The sequence below is a fragment of the Arabidopsis thaliana genome (genome assembly GCF_000001735.4).
Source record: "Arabidopsis thaliana chromosome 1 sequence".
Lineage (NCBI taxonomy): Eukaryota > Viridiplantae > Streptophyta > Magnoliopsida > Brassicales > Brassicaceae > Arabidopsis > Arabidopsis thaliana.
Genome location: NC_003070.9, coordinates 654,620 through 676,555, shown reverse-complemented (window position 1 = coordinate 676,555; position 21,936 = coordinate 654,620). Strand labels below are relative to the sequence as shown.

The following is a 21,936-nucleotide window of genomic DNA, read 5'->3' as shown; positions in this document are numbered from 1 at the left end:
GAGCTAGTGTAAAATCATTAGACTTTTGAGTTTTGATCATAATCAACTATACAAGTTTTAAACTACCGTGAAGATTTCACCATTTTGCTTTGCTTTTAACCATTCTACCATTGTGTGACCTATTACCCTATTAGACTCTTCAAACAGTTTCAACTCAATAAAAATCTAATGGCATTTGAGATTATAATGAAACATGAAAATACAATTCCCAATTTCAGTTCCACAAATATACAATAGCCATTAATTCAGTTCAGTTTTTGTTGGTTAACCGGATCTTTTGTACCGAAACCAAGATCATGGTATCTTTTTACGCCAATAGTTTTCCACAAAAAAAAAACTGGTGCATGGCCATGGACCATTACCCTCCTCCGATCATTGGTACCATAATTTACAAAATTTAGTTCTCGACATCTGAGAGACTCTATGAATCAACCTCGAATCCTATCAAACATGGGATGGTCCAGTAATTCTCTAGCAGAAGGCCGACGCTTCGGATCACGATCCATCATTGTCTGTTTCAAGAAACATGTCAGAATTTCTGTCTTAAATGCTATGTTCCAATGCGTGGGACAGCCATGACAACACACAAGTAAGAATGCAAATAACATACCTTAAGAAGTTGTTGTAACTGCAACGAATGGCCAGGAAGGAGAGGAAGTTTTCCTTCTTTGATATTGAGCGACTGGTTTCTTGATTCTGTAAGAGGAGATCCCTTAATCAGCTCATAAACCGTCACACCTAAAGAGAAGATATCGACTTTATCAAGGTGTTCGTAGTCTTCATTTAGAATTTCTTGAGGCATGTAACGTGCATCTCCTTCTTCTACTGGTAAGCTTTTGTCCAATCGTGTGGCACAACCAAAGTCACCAAGCTTGCAAACACCGTTCTTAATGTAAATATTGTCAGGTTTTACATCTAAATGAGCTATTCCTTTCTCATGCACAAAATGTAATGCCTTTGCTATCTGTAAGAGACATAGTACAATGGTATGTATATAAGAATTCAAAGAATCAATAATATCTCTATACTTGATTTTATATGAAAATGAAGCCAGTGTTTACCTGATGCATAATCACCAAGATCTCTCTTTCTGAGACTTTAAGAGAAGATTTCTTAGGCAAAGCTGACAAGCTGTGATCGCAGAGTTCCAGTTGAATGTATAATTGCTCATTTTCAAACCACGAGGAGTAATATCCTACTATATTTTCATGAAACCCTACGAACAAAACAAGATAAAAACGGTTTAAGGCTACACTGAGCTTAGCTTGCAAACAGGGAATAACAGAATAGTTTGAGAACAAGAAGGCCAAAGAAGGGACTGTACTGACCAAGAGCAGCAAGAGCTTGCACTTCCATCATAGCTTTACGTCTGCAAAAATTCAGCTGTGATTACTTGAACAAAAACGATCCAAACAAGATGAACTATTTTCAGCAGATATGTGTCTTTCTCTTACTAAGAAAACTAGAGAAAATTATACCTCTCTGAATCTAGATACAACTTTCTTGTGCTGTGTTTCACAGCATATAGGCAACCGTCCATTCTCTTCAACACCTTAAATACCCGACTGAAATGTCCAGCACCAATTTGCTGGAGAAACCAAACCAAAATACGTAAGAAGAAGCAACATAATTCCGTCATGATCACAATTCCAAGCTAAAAGACCCTTTCGCTTACCCGGATTTCATGAAAGTCCGTGAGATATCTTGACAAGCCATCCCCACTTGTACTTACAGGGAGAAAACCTACATAACAGTATATTTAGTACAGTTTTACTGAAGAAACCAAGCCTTATTGATTTTTAAAGCCTTCAGGAAATTCTTGAGCAAGAATTTTAGGGACAACAAACTTACTTGCACATTTTGATCTCTGATGTCCAAAAGGGTCAGTAGCAGTCTCAGACTGATTCAACACATACGGATTCTTGAGGCAAGGGGGTGGCATAGCCCGACACCGCAGAGCAACTGCAGCCTGTGAAACGTATCCAGTCCTCTCTGTTTGATTAGCTTGGAGTTTATCCCCCATCACCTCATCTGTGTCAATATCATCATTCTCTTGTTCATCTACTCTATGTTTTGAAGACCAGGTAGAATTTGAATGATTTCCTGTGAAACTCTCTGCATCAAACACAAAAAAAAACAAACAAAACTGAGTAATGAAAAAATTAAGCAAAGAACACACTGTCACCAAAACATGAAATCACTAGATACTACTAGTGTGAATCTTAAAGCAATAAAGAATTCAATATTGGACAGTTGTTAAAACAGGAGATCAAACATAACTATAATGATAACAATTGTACCACAAAAACTGAAACGTATATTTTCTTCTCATCCGAAAATCTTCTTTTTACTCATACTAAACACAAAATCTGAATCCAAAGAAAGCTTACCCTGGCGACATCTTTTGCTTTTAACTGTATTTAGTTTAACAGGAGACCTAGGACATGGAGAATGATCCTACAAAAACAATAAAGAGAAGAACTTTAAATTTGAGACATTGGTGAAATAAACATCCAAATCAACAATTTTACCTTGCTGATATCTAAGCCGCTCATCAAGTTCTGATTGTCCGGGGTTATATAGTCAGGTGTGCTGGAAAAATTAACCAGAGAAGAAATTATTAGTAGCTGAGACCATCATTCATCAACATCTCACAAGCATCTTTTAGCTAGACATAAGTTTAGCTTTCATTTTTAAAAAGTGAATATAAGGGAAACCATCTCAAATCTAAAGTCAGATCTTGAAATCGTAATACTAACTAATCCCAAAATTCAACTACCTAGAAGATAACGATAGATCTCGAATTAGATATACACAGCTAAGAAATGCCAGAGTTAACGAAGATTTACCAGAAGAAGTCTTGGCTAAGAATAAAGTCCTTCTCTCCGCAATTGGCATCTGAATCAGCGGAACCCAACTGATTTCGGAGTTCCGAAGAATCCGAATCCAGGAGACCCTGAAACGCCGATGAAGCAACATTCGACGACGGACGATTTTCGAAAGAAATCTTCGACAATTGACCGAATTGAAGCAGAGAGTGACGCTCCAATGTCCCTTCCATCTTCCGAATCTTCTTCGATGCCCTGGTTTTGATTGTCCCTTGGGTTTTCCTCTTCGCCAACAGTGTTCTTCCGTTCTTCTCGAACATGACGATGAATATTATTACTTTGGGTGGTGATTCAACTAAGGAAAAATAATTGAAATAAATTAATAAATTCAAAATTTGCGCGCTCTCGTCTTTTAGAGTTTCGAGCTAAAATTTGGGAATAGTCATCTGCATGACTGACTACGGTGCACTTCCTATATAATCAATTCTGGACCGTTCAATCTTCAGGATTGAAATATTTTGCTACAGATAAAGTAAAGGTGCAGCGGATCTTCTGTAGAGCGTATCATGTACGCTTTGATGGGTCTTTAATAAATAATATTTTTTTCTATAATAGCACTAGCATTTTTTTTGTTACGATTCACTAATTTAAATATTCAACTTTCTTAAGAAATATAATATTTTTTGTTACGATTCACTAATTAAAATTTTGAATTAGTATTTTTTGTTAATTAATTTAACAATTTGTATTTTTATTGGTCAAACAACTAAAAAGTTTCTCATTTTTTTTTTTCCAAACATGAATTAACTCTCCTTAATCCTTATAACTAAAGACCAGTAATTTGTACTAGAATGTGAAATTAAGGAATTGCCAGATTAATGTTTGATTAATTCTAAAATGTGGGATATAAAACATGGGAATTGGGCCTATTAAAGCCCAATTACTAATACTAAAAGAAAGTAAACTCAGAGAAGGGCCCATATCCAAGCATACTAACGGCAAGGACGGTATAAAGGTGCACGCCGGCGAGATCGATTTGAACGGTGACGGCGAATGTGACGGCGAAGAAACCTTCCGGTGACTGTTCTACATCTCTGAGAATTGTTTGCTTTTGCGATTTCTTTTATTGTTGGATTAATTTGATTTTGAGTTTTGCTTTTGTTCTTGTTGGATTTTCAGGGGAATCCAGATTCCGATCAGAGCATCTCTGGTGAGAACTGATGATTGCTTTTATCATCTGAAATTTCGATTTTAGATCTTAGTGTTTAGGTCGCTCATTGTCTAACAAGTGATTCGCAAGCTGTTGTTTGGTCTTTTAGAGGAGGAGGAAGAGATCATCAATGTTAGTTTGGGAGAAAATGATATGTGGCCAAGCGAGAATGCAAAGGAAGAAGAGGTAATGTTTAATCTCAACTTGAGCTTGCATAAAGCTCTCTGGGAACTCCTGAGAATTTGTCTTTGAGAAAGAACATGGGAACTTTTGATTTTGCCCAATTCCTGATTGTTGTTGGCTTGACTAGTTTTGAGGAGCTATAGGGTGAATTTGATTGTGGTTTGACCATAGTTGGCTTGAATATTGTAGGGAGGATTAATACTTCAAACAAAGCTCGAAAAACTCATAGGTATATATTTTGCGATCAAGCCTTTTCTATGACTATCTTAACTTCAGTCAGGTTTCCCGTACCTTCTTGCAGTTCATAGATTAACTGATTAAGGAAAGTGTTTTCATAAGGAGCTTATGTGTTGTTTTCAGGTTGTGGTGCGCTAAATTATGCTAGGGATCCCGGTGATGTAACGGTGGAAGCAACTGTGAGTCGTTTTCGTTTTCAAATTCTTTTGCGCAGCTTCTTGTTCTGAGGAATATTGGAATCAAATGGTGATGAGAGAAATTTCCTTTTTAGCTACGGAAGATATCAGAATAACTAAACCAGAATTGTGTTACAGATACTTACAAGTACTGATTTGATGCCGAAGATTTACCAGAATTGTGTTACAGGAAATGCCGAAGATTTACCAGAAGAAGTCTTGGCTAAGAATAAAGTCCTTATCTCCGCAATTGGCACCTGAATCAGCGGAGCCCAACTGATTCCGGAGCTCCGACGAGTCCGAATCGAGAAGACCCTGAAACTCCGATGAAGCAACATTCGACGATGGACGATTCTCAAAAGAAAGCTTCGAAAATTGACCGAATTGAAGCAGAATAGTGTCGCTCCAATGTCCCTTCCATCTTTCGAATCTTCTTCGTTCTTCTCGGTTGATGGTTCCTAGGGTTTTCCTCTTAGCCAACAGTGTTCTTTCGTTCTTCAAAATTTGATGGAAAGTAAAGACAATAAATAAATATATTCAAAATTTGCGCGCTCTAGTCTTTTCTCGTTTCGAGCTTGGGAATAATCAGCTGTATCAATGACTACGGTGGATTTCCTATTTAACCGTTAGATGAAAGGATAGTAATATTTTGTTACAGATAAAGTAGAGGTGCAGTGGATCTTCTGGAAGGCGTGTCATGTAATTTAATAAATAATACTAAAATTAAAATTAAAATTTTAATATTTATTTAAAGTTAAATTATTTTCTGTTTTATAGTATAATTTTAATCATTTTATACATAATACAAATTTTTACTTGTTATTATGGATAGATACATCAATTTTAGAAAATTAAATTAAAGTATTTATAATTTTTTAATTCTTTTATTGGTTTTAAAAGTTAAAAAAAATTAAACTAAAAGAAATATTGATAAACAAGTTATTCTTATTGTCAACCTTCTTGAGACTCAAAATTATTCGGACAGCGAACCTTATACTTGTTTTTTTATATATTCTAACATAAAGAGGATATGATATGAAGAGAAAATCGGAAAAAGTGTTATAGCGATGATGACGGGTGATGGAGGGTTTGCGGATGTGATTTTAGATCTCATAGAGAATGGATTTAAAGTGGTCGTAGTGCACCCGACTGGAGACTCAACCAGCCAACTATTCACATTATCACCTGACTATCATAGATTGATTGATTCAAAAAGTATGCTAAAGACATATGAACAAGCCCGTGACTCAAATGAATAATACTTCATTGGTTCCTTGGATTCCGAGTCCTAAAAAATCAATGTGTATGTATTTATATCTTTAACCTTTTAAGAAATATATAATGTTTTTAATGTATTTCCAAATTACGATTTAGAATTAGTGTTTATTGTGATTAATTTAACAAGTTTTCTTTTTATTGGTCAAAAAATCAAAAAATTATGAAATAACTCTCCTTATATTATTGAAGAGCAGTATTTGTACAAAAATGTGAAATTAAGGAATTTGCTAATTATAACTATTAACTAGAGATTGATCCGCGGTATATTTCGGTTTAATATTTTCGAAAAAAGGTTAAAGATTTTTATTTTAATTAATATAATATATATAAATAGCATATTAAGAGATATACCATAGACCTATATTTTTATCAAAAATATTTGTATGATATACTTCCAAGACGATTTTGTATCTTTTTAATATTTTTATGCTATAAAAACTTAATTAATTAAAAAATTAGCAATTAATTAAATGTAATTTAATGATGATAATATTTAGTTCAGAATATAAATTTAGAACAATAGGGATGTTCACTCTGATTACATTGGTTCTATATAACGAATGAAATTAATAGCGTTAAAAAGACCTAGAACAATATTTTTTTTAAATAGATATTGTAGGAAATAAAAACTAAATAGTATATATTTTGGCCCAAAATTCTATATGTAGATTAATTCTAAAATGTGGGATATAAAAAACAAATTATAAAACATGGAAGAGTTTTATTGAATTGGGCCTGTTAAAGCCCAATTAGTTATACAAAAAAGAAGAAGTGAATATCTCAGACAAGGGCCCATATCCAAGCATACTAACGGGCAAACGACGGTACAAAGGCGAACACCGGCAAGATCGATTTGAACGGTGACGGCGAATGTGGCGGCGAAGTAACTTACCGGTGACTGTTATGCATCGCTGAGAATTGTTTGCTTTTTTCTCTTTCCAGGACATTGATTTGATTTTCTGTTTTGCTTTTTTCTTGTTGGATTATCATCAGGGGAATCCAGATTCCGATCAGAGCATATCTGGTGAGGACTGATGATTGCTTCTTTTTCTTCATCTGAAATTTCGATTTTAGATCTTTGTGTTTCATTGTCTATCGAGTGATTCTCAAGCTGTTGTTTGGTCTTTTAGAGGAAGAAGAAGAAAATGATATTTCGCCGAAGGAGAATGCGAAGGAACAAGAGGTAATGTTTAATCTCAACTTTCGATTCGTTAAGCTTGCATAAAGCTCTCTGTGAACTCCTGAGAAGTTGTCTTTGAGAAAGAACTTGGCAACTTCTGATTTGCCGAATTGATTGTTGTTGGCTTGAGTAGTTTTTTTTGAGGAGCTATAGGGAATTTGATTGTGGTTTGACCATAGTTGGCTTCAATATTGTAGAGAGGATTACTACTTCAAACAAAGCTCGAAAAACTCATAGGTACATATAATATATCCATTTTGCGGTCAAGCCTTTTCTACGACTATTTAACTTCAGTCAAGTTTCACAAAGAGCTTCTGTGTTGTTTCCAGGTTGTGGTGAGCTAAATTATGCTAGGGAAACCGGTGATGTAACTCTGGAAGCAACTGTGAGTCTTTTTCGTTGCAAATTCTTTTGTGCAGCTTCTTTTTTGGAGGAATATTGGAATCAAATGGTGATGAGAGAAATTTCCTTTTTAGCTACGGAAGATATCATCCTCTCTTGAAGATGTGGTCGAAGTTCCTGACTCCCCCGAGGAGAGTTATATTTCTTCTTCCAGAAGAACTGGATTAGCATGCATATCTGCTCAGGAAAATGGGTCAGATGATGAGGTTACCTTCTAATCTTGGAGTCCATTTCACTCATGCATCTTGATAAGTTCTTCAAATTGGTGACAGTATCCTCTACTTATGTTTTGAATGGTGATTGTTGTTGCCTTCAGATTACACATGATGAACAAGTGGCAACTTGGTCTGCTATAAGTAAAGAAACCAAGTCACTAATCCATTTGAATGGTGTTGCTTCAGTCGCATCATCCCATCTATCTGGCTTCAGAGCCAAGAAAAGTAGTAATGGTACTGTTTTATCCAAAACTCTTCTTGGTATTTTTTTACCGTACAAGTTAAAGAACGTTGCACCACGTATGAAAACTCAAAGAAACAGATCATGTATGCACGATTTTCTGAAATCTCTGAGTTGGGTTTCTAATGTATATGCAGGTCTCAAAGATCATGGGAGGCCAAAATTTTCATTTAACTCACATACTCATGGAGAAACGTCATCCAAGATAAGTGACATGGCTGAAATCTTTGAGCCTGATGTGGAGGATCAGGCTATAGAAGAGGATCCAATTATTGAATGCCCCAACAGTTTTGATGAAAGATCAGAAAACAGGCAGGGTGTTTCTGTTGCTGAGTCGAGAGAAGTTTTGCACGAGTGCACTAAAGATGCGGTACCCAAGCTTCAAGAAATTCCTCTAGATAAAATTAGACTGATAAAAAGAAGCTCTGAACTGGTATTATTGATTATACAGTGGATTAGCATTTGATTTGCTGCTTTGCTCTCAGACATCTGTTTCATTCGTTTGGCCTCCTTTCTGCTCCAGGACAGCAGACATGAAGCAAAAAGTCGGAAATTTACTCATAAGGGAAATTCATCTAACTTCCAAGATAGTGATACTGATGATGAACTTCCTGGACCTATGGATAGTGGATCATCAAGCGATGATGAGGTTTTATTCTTTTCCTTTCTTGTGATTTGGGTAATCTCCTTCTCCTCAGTTTACAGTCAAATTCAAATTATATTGTTCTGTGACATAGCCTAGTTATCAAAGCTCAGTGCCAAACATTTCCAACCAGAAGAAACAATTTGTTGGGGACCGGTTTGATGAAGCAATAAAAGCTTCCTCTTTGAGCAAAGAAGGTCTCTTGTTCGGTTCACCTAAATTATCTGGGTAATCAAACTCTCAACATCTTTTATGCACCACACTCTTAAAATCACACATCAGTTAACATGAAAACCCATTTTTGGTTGCATCAATTTGCAGTGGCTCTAGCCTGTATGGCAAGCTGCAACAGATCATGAAACAAGAAAAAGAGACGGAAATGGAAATCATGAGGAAATTGCAAAGCGGAATCGGAGAAGCAGGTAACTCTTTTTGTAACTCCCATATAAACAAAATCTAGTTCATACCTCTGTTACTCGTTCCAATTTCCCAACTCAGATTCATCGGGCTATGTTGATGTTAAAGTCATGTCAAGACACTTGGAGGGAAAGCTTGTCGTCTGCAAATGCTCTGTCATTGACCTCTCTGGGGTTTATCTCTCCATCTCTTTGACGCATCTGATAAACCTGCTCCTTTAATTAGACCCTTAAGCAATTGATTTAGTCACATTCGATTTTGTAGGACTCCCTATTACTCAAGAACACACAAGCTCTTGCGGCAAAAGAAACAGAAACAACAATTATTTTTAGTCCGAAAGTTTGTGCGGATGTTGATATCGAAATAGGGAACTTTATCCGAGTATATGCGCCATGGTCAGTTTTGATTCCACTCTTTAGACTCTTATCCCATGTCACTAAACTCTTTTGTGATATTTAGCTTTTCAATTTTCAACAGGAAGGAGTTGGAAGTGCAGAAAACCAATGATGTGATTATTTTGTCTTCATATTTCTCAAGTTTGTAATATAACTCACACAAATGTCAAGATGTGGAAAAAACTTGCAAATGATTTTATCAGTGTGTATAAAAACGATAATTAAAGCTCTCTGATTGATAACAATCATACTGATCAGAGCTTAAAGTGTTTTTTGATTTATCGTGTTTTCTTCTTTGGGTTTACTACTGATTAAAGGCGTTAATCAGTTCTCACAAATGATTCAACTCGTTTTAGTTATTTATACATGAACTGTTTGTTGGTTTGATTCCTGTCGTGTGCTTTGGTAAACCTCAAAGTAAAGCATAATCATAGTATTCGTCTTGTTTATTAATTAGCACTTAAAATAATGGAACAAAAAGGATAATAAAAGAACCAGAAAGGATAAATAATGAAATAAAACGGTAGATCCCTAGTTTACATTGTATCATTGGAACAATTCATCTCTCAATACACAAGAAAGGTGGACTCTTTACGTGGATGTCAAGGAAAAACAAAATGTTCCTCAGCTTTTGTATTGCAAAGAAAAAGCATATAACTAAGTTGGTATATATAATAGGGTTTATGGAGGATACATGCAGAAATTAAACAAGTGTATCTATATCGTATATATGGACTGCTTACAGATGGTGTTCAAGTTATTTCCAAACTGGAAACGTGAGGCAGAAGTTAAAAAGCTCGGTAAGATTAATTAATATATAGGTTTATAACAAACAAACAAAAATTAAGATAATTTTGATTTCAGTGAAATTTGTTCTATGATTCAAAGTTGCAGGTTACAAGGTTCATGGCGATCCTTTCTCCACCAACACAAGGCGTGTCCTCGCTGTTCTCCATGAGAAAAGACTCTCTTACGAGCCTATTACCGTCAAATTGCAAACCGGTGAACACAAAACCGAACCTTTCCTCTCTCTCAACGTAAGGAATGATATCGCAAAATCGAATGATTAGTAATTTCAGGATGAGATATTACACACCTAATTATAGATTGACTTTGTGCCGAATCATCTACATATACAAAAATTTGTTATATATGGTTAGGTTTTGATACTCACCTAGGGCTTGTCTTGGTTACTTGTCACCCAAGGATTTCGAGTTTTAACAATGTGTTATTGATGCAGCCATTTGGTCAAGTCCCTGTTTTTGAGGATGGAAGTGTTAAGCTGTATGGTGAGTTTAATCTTACACACTAATAACAACAACATGATAAACATTTGTTATACTTATATCTCTAATCAACTTTTCCCCCTCTAGAATCCCGAGCCATCACACAATACATCGCATATGTTCATAGCTCAAGAGGCACACAGCTTCTGAATCTTAGAAGTCACGAGACAATGGCAACTCTAACAATGTGGATGGAAATCGAAGCTCATCAGTTTGATCCACCCGCATCGAAACTCACTTGGGAACAAGTCATTAAGCCTATCTACGGTCTAGAGACTGACCAAACAATCGTCAAAGAGAACGAGGCTATTCTAGAGAAAGTTCTAAATATCTACGAGAAACGACTCGAAGAATCTAGATTCTTGGCTTGTAATAGCTTTACTTTGGTTGATCTTCATCACCTACCAAACATACAATACCTTTTGGGAACTCCAACGAAGAAATTGTTCGAAAAAAGATCTAAAGTGCGTAAGTGGGTGGATGAGATTACGAGTAGAGAGGCTTGGAAAATGGCATGTGATCAAGAGAAATCTTGGTTTAATAAGCCAAGGAACTAACTGAAAGCAGAAGTAATCTTTACGTGTGAATGTGTGTGTATGTGTATGTTGAGTTTGGGTCTTTGTTTGTAAGCTTGTGCGTGTTGTTTGTTGCCTTGCGAATCTTATTTTATGTTTGGTTAATATATGTTTCATGTAAATAAATAAAGAACAAAAAAAGCATTATTTAAACTAATTAGATAAATTCAGATAAGATTCTACGATTATGAAAATGCGAAAAGCAGATATAAATAATTCGATGCCAATTTTGAATTTATAGATCACTACACTCATGCATTCTTGTTATGTTAAGTTGCATTACTCCAAAACTACCAATATCTTCTGGAGTAACCAAATAGAAGGAGGGAATTTTAAAACAAGCTATATTCACACAGCCTCGGATGTGGTGCCTGAACATATTGGATTGGTTTTGATAATATTTCAATTATTTTCAATTCAAATAATAATAATAAAACTGAAAATAATAAAATCCAGTTTCATTGAATATTTGGGTATTCCTAGTACTAAATTAGTTAAATCAATAAAAATATATTTGAAAATTTTAAATCCGAAAATTTAAAAGGTAAAAAAATTATTTTATTTACTTAAAAACCTTGCAAACGAAAATATTTTGTATATAAAAAAAATAGTTTACATAATAAAAATATTTGCAAAAAACAATATAATTTAGTCTTAGTGTTAAATTTACTTGAGTGAAAAACAGTTAAACTTTATATACCTCAATTAGATAAGCTATTAAATCTATACCTCAATTTTTTTATTTTATTTTTTGGTTCAACGCTATATCCTACCTAATTAGATTGGCTAAATTGTATAAGCTAGTGCAAAAAGTTCATATAAGAACAAAAAACTGTAAAAGGAAAGAAATCTACAATTTCATGTAAAAAATCCAACTTATTAATTAACAAATTTTGAAAAGGAAATAAAGTAAATAATAATGGTTATGGATTCACCTTATCTAATTATAAATACATCTTTATATGCTCTATCCTCTATGAGTGTACTATAGAGAGTAGAGAGAGTAGAAAAAATGGGTTCCTCCATATTATTGGTTTTGTTTACTCTCATGGTTATGCTGTCCATTTCTTATGAACCACTCAAATGTAATTATCTTGAATTTTTTTTGTTTGCTTTTCTTCTTGTGCTATGGTTTTGAATATTCATAATTGCGTTGTAGGGATGGGCATAAACGCGAGCCATGTACCGGAAACTTGCTACCATCATTGTAACCAGACGTTCGAGAGTAGTCGCCAATGCTTTAAATGGTGTCAAGAATTAGCTCGTAAAGATGGTAATCATACTCATTTATATACTAATTAATGGGATGGAATAAAGAAGTTTTGATGGGTTTCTTAATTCTCCTCCTTCTTCATCGTATTACATGATGAAATATGTAAAATTGCAGAGTACAAGATTTATGGGTACCCTTACTCAACCAACACAAGGCGTGTCCTCGCCGTTCTTCATGAGAAAGGTCTCTCTTACGATCCCATCACCGTCAACTTGATAGCCGGTGACCAGAAGAAGCCGAGTTTTCTCGCTATCAATGTACTTTTCACATCTAAATATCTAACTCTGCTTCATGATTAATGGTTAGGTCTTAACTAGGGTTTCCATTTTATTGGTCTCTTCTTATTGATGCAGCCATTTGGTCAAGTCCCAGTTTTCCTAGACGGGGGTCTTAAGTTGACTGGTGAGTTTAAAACTACATTTTCAACTAATTAATGATCTAATGAATTTTGATATAATTTGTTTTCGTCAGAATCTCGAGCTATATCTGAATACATAGCGACTGTCCATAAATCAAGAGGCACACAACTTCTGAATTACAAAAGCTACAAAACAATGGGAACACAAAGAATGTGGATGGCTATCGAATCTTTTGAGTTTGATCCACTCACATCAACACTGACCTGGGAACAATCCATCAAGCCTATGTACGGTCTAAAGACGGACTATAAGGTTGTGAATGAAACCGAGGCGAAGCTAGAGAAGGTTCTAGATATATACGAAGAACGACTCAAAAATTCTAGCTTCTTGGCTAGTAACAGCTTCACAATGGCTGATCTTTATCACCTTCCTAATATACAATACCTTATGGACACACATACAAAGAGAATGTTTGTAAACCGGCCAAGCGTGCGCCGGTGGGTGGCTGAGATCACAGCTAGACCGGCTTGGAAGAGGGCATGTGATGTGAAGGCTTGGTACCATAAGAAGAAGAATTAATCTTATAATCTTGTGATGTACTTTCGGTGATTTCTTTAAGTTTGATGTTATGAATAAAAGGCAAAGCTTTTGCAAAAATCACTCTTTTTTTTGCCATAATGATTTCAAAATTCCAAAGAATAATATATACTTCAATATACATGTCACAAGATTAAATGTCAAAGTTGTTTATAATGAGCATTTTTGTGGATGTGGAAAATGTGAAAATTACTCTGTTCCTTTGAATGTTTCTATACGAAATTATAGTTAGGATTTAGTAATGTATTTCTCCATAATTATGCTAAATTTAGTTAGTTACTTCAATATGATTAAATACTTTATTGACCCCAAATTTGTAATTGTACCAGATTGTCAAAAGTGTGAAACCAAATTTTCTTTTCTTTTGATATTGTTTTGTTTCTTATTATCTCTCGTTCTATCGAATGATCTAACTCGAGCATCCAACGATCTAACTCGAGCATCTAACGATCCACGTGGACCCAACAACGTCGGTCAGAGTTTGACTAGTAGATGAAGGACTATTCTTGTGGTCGTTGTCACGCGGTGGCTGATATTTTCTCTTATTTTTATTTTATTTTAACTATTTTTTACGTTATATTTAAGTCTTGAACCAATAGAAACGACGAATCATACATTACTCAGCTTGACTTTGAAATAATCCTATAACAAAAGAGCATTCCAAGAATTTTATCCAAAAAACAAAATAAAAAAGAGTATTCAAGCTTGGTGGCGCCGTTTGTTTTTGGTTTATTCACTAAAGTTACTCTGTTTTAGTTGTATAAATACACACTCCCATTTGTGTATTTCTTTTCATCAATCACAAAGATCTCTCTACTTCAATAAATCTCCACCTTACTTTAAGAACAAGAAAAACACAGTATTAACAAATGGCAGGAATCAAAGTTTTCGGTCACCCAGCTTCCACAGCCACTAGAAGAGTTCTCATCGCTCTTCACGAGAAGAATGTCGACTTTGAATTCGTTCATGTCGAGCTCAAAGATGGTGAACACAAGAAAGAGCCTTTCATCCTTCGCAACGTGAGTACATAAAACATCTGTCAAGACAAAATATTATATTTCATCTAGATACTGAATCTTGGTCTTAACAATCTTGAATATTGTTTTTGCAGCCCTTTGGTAAAGTTCCAGCCTTTGAAGATGGAGACTTCAAGATTTTCGGTAAATACAAATATATATCATTATAGTCATGTTTACAAATTTTTGGTTTTATGATCATTGCAATAATAGAAAGCAGAAACACTCAAAAATGTTTTTTTTTTGGTGGGCAGAATCAAGAGCAATTACTCAATACATAGCTCATGAATTCTCAGACAAAGGAAACAACCTTCTCTCAACTGGCAAGGACATGGCGATCATAGCCATGGGCATTGAAATTGAGTCGCATGAGTTTGACCCAGTTGGTTCAAAGCTTGTTTGGGAGCAAGTCTTAAAGCCTTTGTATGGTATGACCACAGACAAAACCGTTGTTGAAGAAGAAGAGGCTAAGCTAGCCAAAGTCCTCGATGTTTACGAACACAGGCTTGGTGAGTCCAAGTATTTGGCTTCTGACCACTTCACTTTGGTCGATCTTCACACTATCCCTGTGATTCAATACTTACTTGGAACTCCAACTAAGAAACTCTTCGACGAGCGTCCACATGTGAGTGCTTGGGTTGCTGACATCACTTCAAGGCCTTCTGCTCAGAAGGTTCTTTAAGTGAATCTCAAACTATTTATCGATCAGAAGATGTAATAAAAGTGGCGATGACCTAATTGCCCAATTCTCATAAACTCTGTTTTTCTTTTTGTGTTTACTCTGTTTTTCTGCTGCCGAGTGTTTGATTTGAATGTAATCTTCGATAATGAGTCTTGATATAATAAAATATTTCTTATCTTAAAGTTTAACTACCAATTAATGTTGATCTCATTCTTCAAAGTTGACTATCATTCTCCTAAGTCTTGAACGTTGACTTCCAAATTAGGTCGCTCTGCTACTCATCAATCACTAATCTTCTTCCTTTCCCTAATCGATTCCAAACCTTCTGTGGTGATGGCAAGCTTCAAAGTCAACAATGTTATTCATATTTGTTTGAGCGTAACTGTCACCAAAAAAGGTTCCTAGATCAAAAAAGTTGAAAGTTAATTAGTTTCCGAAATAAAACAGAGGAACAAAAGGAAGCGTGTTTAAGATAAAATTAGGGTTTTCTTAGGAAAGCATATAAATAAATTGCATAGCTGTCGCAAAACCTCTGTTTACTCGAGTGCGAAGAAACGACGGAAATGGTTATTACCAGGAGACGGAGACCCTTTTCAATTCTCGCCGGAATTAGGATTCTCATTTCCTAGGTAGATTACTTGTATTCACGGAATGTAAGTCTTAACTAGGGTTTCCATTTAACTGGTCTTTTCTGCTCGAACGATCGTCTTTTAATCTCTAAACTCTTTACTGAAGTAGACCTATTTTGAACTATTTTTGTTTACTAATTTAGCGATTAGTCATCGACGACCTAGTAAACTTGTTATAACGAGGGTATATTATTACGTAACGATCAGTTGCTTATATTTGTTATATCTTATTAGGGTTTTTAGCCTCTTGACCTTACTCATGCAACTATTGATCTGATAAACATTTTTGAGTTTGATTTCGGGAAAATTTTGATATGTCTAGTCTTGCTCAGAGTCTCGAGCTATATCTGAATACATCTCGTCTGTCCATAGATCAAAAGGCTCATAACTTGTGAATTACGAAAGCTACAAAACAATGGGAACACAAACATTGTGAATGGATATTGAAACTTATGAGTTCGATCCACTCGCATCAATACTTACATGGGTATAATCCATTAAATCTAAAGACGGACTATAAGGTTGTGAATGCAAGCAAGGCGAAGCTAGAGAAGGTTCTAGATAGATTTATTACGAAGAACGATTCAAAAAGAATAGCTTCTTGACTAATAATAACTTCACATTGCCTCATCTCCTTGATTCAATGATCCAATTTGAACATCCAACGATCCATATGTTTTCAACAACGTCGGTCAACTTTGACTAGTATACATTAAAAGACTATTCTTGTTGTCTTATCCAGCCATGGTTGATATTTTCTCCGATTATATTGTTTTATAAGTTATATGAACAGTATATGAAAATCTTGAACCAATAGAAACGACGAATCATACGTTACTCAGCTTGACTATGAAATAACAAAGAGTATTCAAGCTTGGTGGCGCCGTTTGTTTTTTGTTTATTCACTAAGTTACTCTAATTTAGTTGTATAAATACACTCTCCCATTTGTGTATTTCTTTTCATCAACCACAAAGATCTCTCTACTTCAATAAATCTCCACCTTGCTTTAAGAACAAAGTCTTAACAAATGGCAGGAATCAAAGTTTTCGGTCACCCAGCTTCCACAGCCACTAGAAGAGTTCTCATCGCTCTTCACGAGAAGAATCTCGACTTTGAATTCGTTCATATCGAGCTCAAAGATGGTGAACACAAGAAAGAGCCTTTCATCTTCCGCAACGTGAGTAATATTTGTCAAAACAAAATATTGTTTCATTTAGATACTGAACCTTTAGTCTGAAAAATCTTGAATGTTGTTTTGCAGCCTTTTGGTAAAGTTCCAGCCTTTGAAGATGGAGACTTCAAGCTTTTCGGTAAGCAGCAAAACACTTAAATTTAGACCTAATCTCAAATTCTGTTTTTGACAATTGCAATTAAAGAAAGCAGAAACACTCAACTTTTTTAATGTTTTGTTGGCAGAATCAAGAGCAATCACTCAATACATAGCTCATTTTTACTCAGACAAAGGAAACCAACTTGTCTCCCTTGGCTCCAAGGACATTGCGGGCATAGCCATGGGCATTGAAATTGAATCGCATGAGTTTGACCCAGTTGGTTCAAAGCTTGTTTGGGAGCAAGTCTTAAAGCCTTTGTATGGTATGACCACAGACAAAACCGTTGTTGAAGAAGAAGAGGCTAAGCTAGCCAAGGTCCTCGATGTTTACGAACACAGGCTTGGTGAGTCCAAGTATTTGGCTTCTGATAAATTCACTTTGGTCGATCTTCACACTATCCCTGTGATTCAGTACTTGCTTGGTACACCAACTAAGAAACTCTTTGACGAGCGTCCACATGTCAGTGCTTGGGTTGCTGACATCACTTCTAGGCCTTCTGCTAAGAAGGTTCTTTAAGTGACTCACAAACTGTTAATCAGAAGATTGAATAAAGTGGCGATGACCTCATTGCCCTAATTCTCATAAACAATAAAAGTGGCGATGACCTAATTGCCAAATTCTCATACACTCTGTGATTTTTTTGTGTGTGTCTCCTCTGTTTTTTTTTTTTGGTTTGAATGTAATCTTCAATAATAATGAGTCTTGATATATAATAAAAATATATTTGGTAGCCTAAAGTTTAGCTACTAATAAGTAGTGTTGATCTCTTATGACCAAAAAAAAGAAAAGAAAATTAGTGTTGATCTCATTCTTGAAAGTTGACTTAATTATTCTAATTTTTGAAAGCTGACTTGAGACTTCATTTTTGCCATTGTAAGGAAGAAATTGACTGTTGACTTTTAATGCTTTGCAATTTAATTAGAATATTAAACTTCATAGTTAGACAGAATCACATTCAGTTATTAAAATATCACAACACTAACTCCAAGTTAGGTCTGCTACTCATCAATCACTAATCTTAACACCAACTCCAGCTTAGTTATGCTACTCATCAAATCACTAATCTTCTTCGTTTTCCTAATCGATTCCAAACCTTGTGTCATTGTGTGACAAAGTCAACAATGTTTTTTTCTTTGGGTCTAATTCGTACCAAATATAAGTTTCTAGATAATATTCAAAGAAGTTGGAAGTTAAATATTATTTCCGAAATAAAACAGAGGAAATAAAAAGCGGATAAAAGTTTTGTTTTTTTTCCGTAAGCGTAGAAGAAAATTGAATGGCTGTGGCTACAGCTCCGTCGCTAAACCGCCATTTCCCCCGCCGCATCTCGAACCTTTACTCGAGAGTTAAGCAACGAAGGCCATGGCTGCCACCAGGAGACGCGACCCTTTTCAATTCTCGCCGGAATTGGGATTCCCATCTGTTTGTTTACGCTTCCTCTTCTTCTTCTCCGTCGTCGTCGCCTCCGTCTCCAAATTCACCGACGGATGATCTCACGGCAGAGTTGTGCGTCAATACTGGTCTTGATCTCTTTAAGAGAGGACGGGTAAGTACTAGAGTTCGATTCGAATGGTTTTGTGGTCGTAGGTGAATATGTTTCAGTCGGTTTTGGGTTTTCTATGTCTTACTCTTTTTGGCTGCTCCTGTCTTCTATTGCGACGCTTGTATGATTATGTATAATGGGTAAGCCCTAAAATTTAGTTACTTTCCAGTCGCTAGTAATTTTAAAAGGGATACTTTTTGTCTGATCGTTGCTAGTTTCTTGATCTTAATGTTTGAAACTTGGAAACAAAATTAGCAATTCTCTGCATACGCTTGTACTAGTTATAATGTTGACACTTGGAGCTAGCAAAAGAGTCTTTGCTTGGAACAGATTTAGTTGATTTGTCATGTTGGATTCTTTCAGGTGAAAGATGCTCTTGTTCAGTTTGAAACTGCACTGAGTTTGGCTCCAAATCCTATTGAGTCACAAGCTGCTTACTATAACAAAGCATGTTGTCATGCTTACCGGTAAGAACCTCGAACCATGTACTAATGAAACTGTCTTATATCTACTGATTTGAAAGATCCTGATGAGATTATGTTTTCTTTCATTTCATCCTATTGTTTATCGATTTGAGGTAGGGGCGAAGGAAAAAAAGCTGTGGATTGCTTGCGAATTGCGTTGAGAGATTATAATCTGAAGTTTGCCACGATTCTTAACGATCCTGATTTAGCATCCTTTCGCGCATTACCCGAGTTTAAGGAGCTGCAAGAAGAGGTCTTGCACTCTCCTTTTGTATATCTTTTTCATATCCCAAGGAAAACTTTCTCATTGGTGAAAATTTCTTCCAATTGTTTCAGGCTAGGTTAGGCGGGGAAGATATTGGCGATAATTTCCGGAGAGATCTGAAACTTATCAGTGAAGTACGAGCACCGTTTCGTGGCGTTAGAAAATTCTTTTATTTTGCATTTGCAGCAGCAGCGGGTATCTCAATGTTCTTTACCGTACCAAGACTGGTTCAGGCAATTAGAGGCGGTGATGGTGCTCCAAATCTTCTGGAAACTACGGGAAATGCTGCAATTAACATTGGAGGTGAGTCATAGACACCACTTGAATCTTAAATTCCTTTTTTTCTCTGTTATGTGAGTAAGCTTTCGGAACAGCAATGTGCAGGTATTGTTGTTATGGTTTCATTGTTCCTTTGGGAAAACAAGAAAGAGGAAGAACAAATGGTTCAAATAACTCGAGACGAAACTCTTTCCCGGTTGCCTCTACGCCTGTCAACCAACCGCGTTGTTGAACTTGTGCAGCTAAGGGATACAGTTCGACCTGTGAGTTTCTTTTTCTACTTTTTACTGCCTGGAGTGTGAATTAGCCTTTGAGTTTCTGAGTAGTGATTGACACTGTCGTTAGGTTATTCTAGCTGGGAAAAAAGAGACTGTTACACTTGCGATGCAAAAAGCAGATAGGTTCAGAACCGAGCTCCTAAGACGAGGTGTTCTCTTAGTTCCTGTGGTATGGGGTGAACGCAAAACACCGGAAATCGAGAAAAAAGGTTTTGGAGCTTCTTCAAAGGCAGCTACATCTCTTCCTTCAATTGGGGTAACGAAAAGATTCTGTCTTTGAAAAAAACAAACAAAATATTCTCATTTTGCAAAACAGTGATGTTCTCTTAACTTGATAGGAAGATTTTGATACACGGGCTCAATCGGTTGTAGCCCAATCGAAGCTGAAAGGTGAAATCAGGTTCAAGGCCGAGACTGTTTCGCCTGGTGAATGGGAAAGGTCGAAACTTTCATTGCCATTTGTTGCTGATCAAAGTTTGATAGAAGAAAGATGGCAACTTTGTTGTTGAGTCTTAAAGATGTCTCTGGTTTTGTTTGTTTCAGGTGGATAAGAGATCAACAGATATCTGAAGGAGTTAACCCGGGCGATGATGTGTACATCATACTGCGGTTAGATGGTCGAGTCCGCAGATCGGGTAGAGTAAGTTTCATCTAGAAACCTTTTCCTCTCTTGCTTTCTCGTGTTTGATATCTACTTATTGGTTTTTGAGGAGGTTTTGTGGTAAGTAATAAAAACTCTGTTTTTTCAGGGGATGCCGGATTGGGCTGAGATATCGAAGGAGTTACCGCCAATGGATGACGTTCTCAGCAAGTTAGAAAGATGAAACTGTGAAGCTTTCTTAATTCTTACATATTGTATCTTCGTAAAACCTTAGAATTGAGTAGAGAGAACTCATGGGAGAAGAAAAGGTCTGTATTGTTTGTTTGTGTTCAGAAGTCCATGAAATTGATATTTGTGTATGTGAACACAGTTTTTGCATTGTCAAAAGAAAATATTTCTATTAATTTTTATGTGTCTTACATACCAATTATCTTTTTATGATATCCAAGATCTCGATTTACTTAGATTGGTTTGCTATGTACTCTATTAATGTCGTCATGTTTTTATGAGACGACTCATCCGTGGTTCTAAACAATACGAAGGCCGGTGAGAGTGAGAAACGCGTTTTGATTCGGTGAGACTAAGAAAATTAGGGTTCGCTTTTTAGAAGTATCTATTATTTAAAACATGATTTTCGATTATTGTAGTTAAGGAAGGATTAGGTTTTATTTTCTTTGTTTTATTGGGATAACGATGGCCCAACTCTTTTCAATTTTTCATGGTCGTTGGAAGAGAAGATGAAGCATAGCTTTTCGTTGTTTCAGAATATGTATTTAATTAAAAAATTGAACTATGATAATATATTTTTGAGTATTTGTTATTCAGTAGTTTAAAAGTTGGTACCAAACGTAATTTGCAATGACTAATATTGATCTCGGTCGATGCCAACGATCATTGTTTACTAATAAATGAAAGTACCAAAATTCAGATATCGAAATCCATAAAATGACTTTTAAAATACCTTACAGAAAAGTGATTAAAAACTTACTATATCCTAGATTAAGGAACAAGTCAATTATAAATTCATAATGTCATCTAGATTCAGTGCTTTCAGATCATAAAACATGATAGTGTTGATTTTAAAAATTCAAATGGATAATGAGAAAAGGCTTGACCCCTCCAATATTCCAAATCGTTTTGGTTCAATTTCTGTCGGCTCTAACAAATATTCAACCACTCCCAACAATTCTCCAATTAATAATAATTAACTAATTTGCATAATCATTTTTTTTCATTTCACTGTCAAGTGGCATTTCTGTTAATACCGAAATAACACAAGTAAAATTTCGAAACTATAATGTAAGTTCAAAAAATTCTATTGTAACTACAGAAATCAAAAATTCTAAACAGAA

General features: G+C 35.5%; 8 protein-coding genes and 1 long non-coding RNA gene across 24 annotated transcripts; 7 read left to right on the top strand and 2 right to left on the bottom strand.

Moving 5' to 3' along the window:
- Window positions 1-136: 136 nt before the first annotated feature.
- On the bottom strand, window positions 137-3,250 carry WEE1 (WEE1-like kinase). The gene is made up of 10 exons (NM_100178.3): window positions 2,850-3,250; window positions 2,532-2,592; window positions 2,391-2,457; window positions 1,852-2,115; window positions 1,676-1,743; window positions 1,479-1,588; window positions 1,329-1,369; window positions 1,062-1,216; window positions 611-964; window positions 137-512 (listed from the first exon to the last, which is right to left on the bottom strand). The coding sequence occupies exons 1-10, from the start codon at window positions 3,146-3,148 to the stop codon at window positions 429-431; spliced, it is 1,503 nt and encodes a 500-aa protein (NP_171796.1). The 5' UTR covers window positions 3,149-3,250; the 3' UTR covers window positions 137-428.
- A 491-nt stretch (window positions 3,251-3,741) lies between these two features.
- On the top strand, window positions 3,742-4,895 carry AT1G02965 (uncharacterized protein; the record flags this gene model as incomplete). Its single annotated transcript, NM_148430.1, has 6 exons — window positions 3,742-3,905; window positions 4,008-4,038; window positions 4,150-4,224; window positions 4,411-4,450; window positions 4,582-4,637; window positions 4,773-4,895. The coding sequence occupies 6 exons, from the start codon at window positions 3,742-3,744 to the stop codon at window positions 4,893-4,895; spliced, it is 489 nt and encodes a 162-aa protein (NP_683271.1).
- Window positions 4,896-6,636: 1,741 nt separating this feature from the next.
- Window positions 6,637-9,749, top strand: AT1G02960 (kinetochore protein). 6 transcript variants are annotated; one of them, NM_100177.4, is made up of 14 exons: window positions 6,637-6,806; window positions 6,906-6,936; window positions 7,043-7,095; window positions 7,290-7,329; window positions 7,422-7,477; window positions 7,569-7,700; window positions 7,811-7,943; window positions 8,088-8,383; window positions 8,474-8,599; window positions 8,688-8,821; window positions 8,915-9,015; window positions 9,119-9,183; window positions 9,275-9,405; window positions 9,488-9,749. In NM_100177.4, the coding sequence occupies exons 1-14, from the start codon at window positions 6,783-6,785 to the stop codon at window positions 9,552-9,554; spliced, it is 1,389 nt and encodes a 462-aa protein (NP_563671.1). In that variant the 5' UTR covers window positions 6,637-6,782; the 3' UTR covers window positions 9,555-9,749. The 6 variants fall into 6 exon arrangements, with proteins under 6 accessions (NP_563671.1, NP_849582.1, NP_001030938.1 ...); NM_179251.3 differs by having other exon boundaries at window positions 9,092-9,183; NM_001035861.2 differs by having other exon boundaries at window positions 9,119-9,405.
- A 335-nt stretch (window positions 9,750-10,084) lies between these two features.
- GSTF4 (glutathione S-transferase F4) lies at window positions 10,085-11,437 on the top strand. 5 transcript variants are annotated; one of them, NM_001035860.1, is given in 5 exon segments: window positions 10,105-10,205; window positions 10,300-10,442; window positions 10,646-10,694; window positions 10,779-11,306; window positions 11,322-11,404. In NM_001035860.1, the coding sequence occupies 4 exon segments, from the start codon at window positions 10,136-10,138 to the stop codon at window positions 11,246-11,248; spliced, it is 732 nt and encodes a 243-aa protein (NP_001030937.1). In that variant the 5' UTR covers window positions 10,105-10,135; the 3' UTR covers window positions 11,249-11,306; window positions 11,322-11,404.
- AT1G02952 lies at window positions 10,189-11,202 on the bottom strand. 2 transcript variants are annotated; one of them, NR_138618.1, is made up of 3 exons: window positions 11,111-11,202; window positions 10,580-10,661; window positions 10,189-10,436 (listed from the first exon to the last, which is right to left on the bottom strand). It is a non-coding gene; the product is annotated as an other RNA (long non-coding RNA). The 2 variants fall into 2 exon arrangements; NR_138619.1 differs by lacking the exon at window positions 11,111-11,202 and having other exon boundaries at window positions 10,420-10,675.
- Window positions 11,438-12,265: 828 nt separating the features above from the next.
- Window positions 12,266-13,593, top strand: GSTF5 (glutathione S-transferase (class phi) 5; the record flags this gene model as incomplete). 4 transcript variants are annotated; one of them, NM_001331365.1, is made up of 5 exons in its annotated part: window positions 12,266-12,351; window positions 12,426-12,539; window positions 12,654-12,796; window positions 12,893-12,941; window positions 13,011-13,593. In NM_001331365.1, the coding sequence occupies 5 exons, from the start codon at window positions 12,279-12,281 to the stop codon at window positions 13,475-13,477; spliced, it is 846 nt and encodes a 281-aa protein (NP_001322019.1). The 4 variants fall into 4 exon arrangements, with proteins under 4 accessions (NP_001322019.1, NP_001322018.1, NP_001322017.1 ...); NM_001331366.1 differs by having other exon boundaries at window positions 12,295-12,351; window positions 13,011-13,577; NM_001331367.1 differs by having other exon boundaries at window positions 12,334-12,351; window positions 13,011-13,477.
- Window positions 13,594-14,080: 487 nt separating this feature from the next.
- Window positions 14,081-15,468, top strand: GSTF6 (glutathione S-transferase 6). Of its 2 annotated transcripts, NM_001197964.1 has the most exons (4): window positions 14,100-14,222; window positions 14,303-14,514; window positions 14,607-14,655; window positions 14,766-15,247. In NM_001197964.1, the coding sequence occupies exons 2-4, from the start codon at window positions 14,365-14,367 to the stop codon at window positions 15,191-15,193; spliced, it is 627 nt and encodes a 208-aa protein (NP_001184893.1). In that variant the 5' UTR covers window positions 14,100-14,222; window positions 14,303-14,364; the 3' UTR covers window positions 15,194-15,247. The 2 variants fall into 2 exon arrangements, with proteins under 2 accessions (NP_171792.1, NP_001184893.1); NM_100174.3 differs by having other exon boundaries at window positions 14,081-14,514; window positions 14,766-15,468.
- A 1,107-nt stretch (window positions 15,469-16,575) lies between these two features.
- GSTF7 (glutathione S-transferase 7) lies at window positions 16,576-17,978 on the top strand. Its single transcript, NM_100173.4, has 3 exons — window positions 16,576-17,000; window positions 17,085-17,133; window positions 17,240-17,978. Exons 1-3 carry the CDS (start codon window positions 16,851-16,853, stop codon window positions 17,668-17,670), a joined length of 630 nt encoding a protein of 209 aa, NP_171791.1. The 5' UTR covers window positions 16,576-16,850; the 3' UTR covers window positions 17,671-17,978.
- Window positions 17,979-18,339: 361 nt separating this feature from the next.
- On the top strand, window positions 18,340-20,988 carry LPA1 (tetratricopeptide repeat (TPR)-containing protein). Of its 2 annotated transcripts, NM_100172.3 has the most exons (9): window positions 18,340-18,700; window positions 19,061-19,164; window positions 19,279-19,414; window positions 19,498-19,729; window positions 19,811-19,968; window positions 20,051-20,239; window positions 20,322-20,422; window positions 20,527-20,623; window positions 20,733-20,988. In NM_100172.3, the coding sequence occupies exons 1-9, from the start codon at window positions 18,431-18,433 to the stop codon at window positions 20,805-20,807; spliced, it is 1,362 nt and encodes a 453-aa protein (NP_171790.1). In that variant the 5' UTR covers window positions 18,340-18,430; the 3' UTR covers window positions 20,808-20,988. The 2 variants fall into 2 exon arrangements, with proteins under 2 accessions (NP_171790.1, NP_001320623.1); NM_001331364.1 differs by having other exon boundaries at window positions 18,366-18,700; window positions 20,051-20,422.
- The last annotated feature ends 948 nt before the right edge of the window (window positions 20,989-21,936 follow it).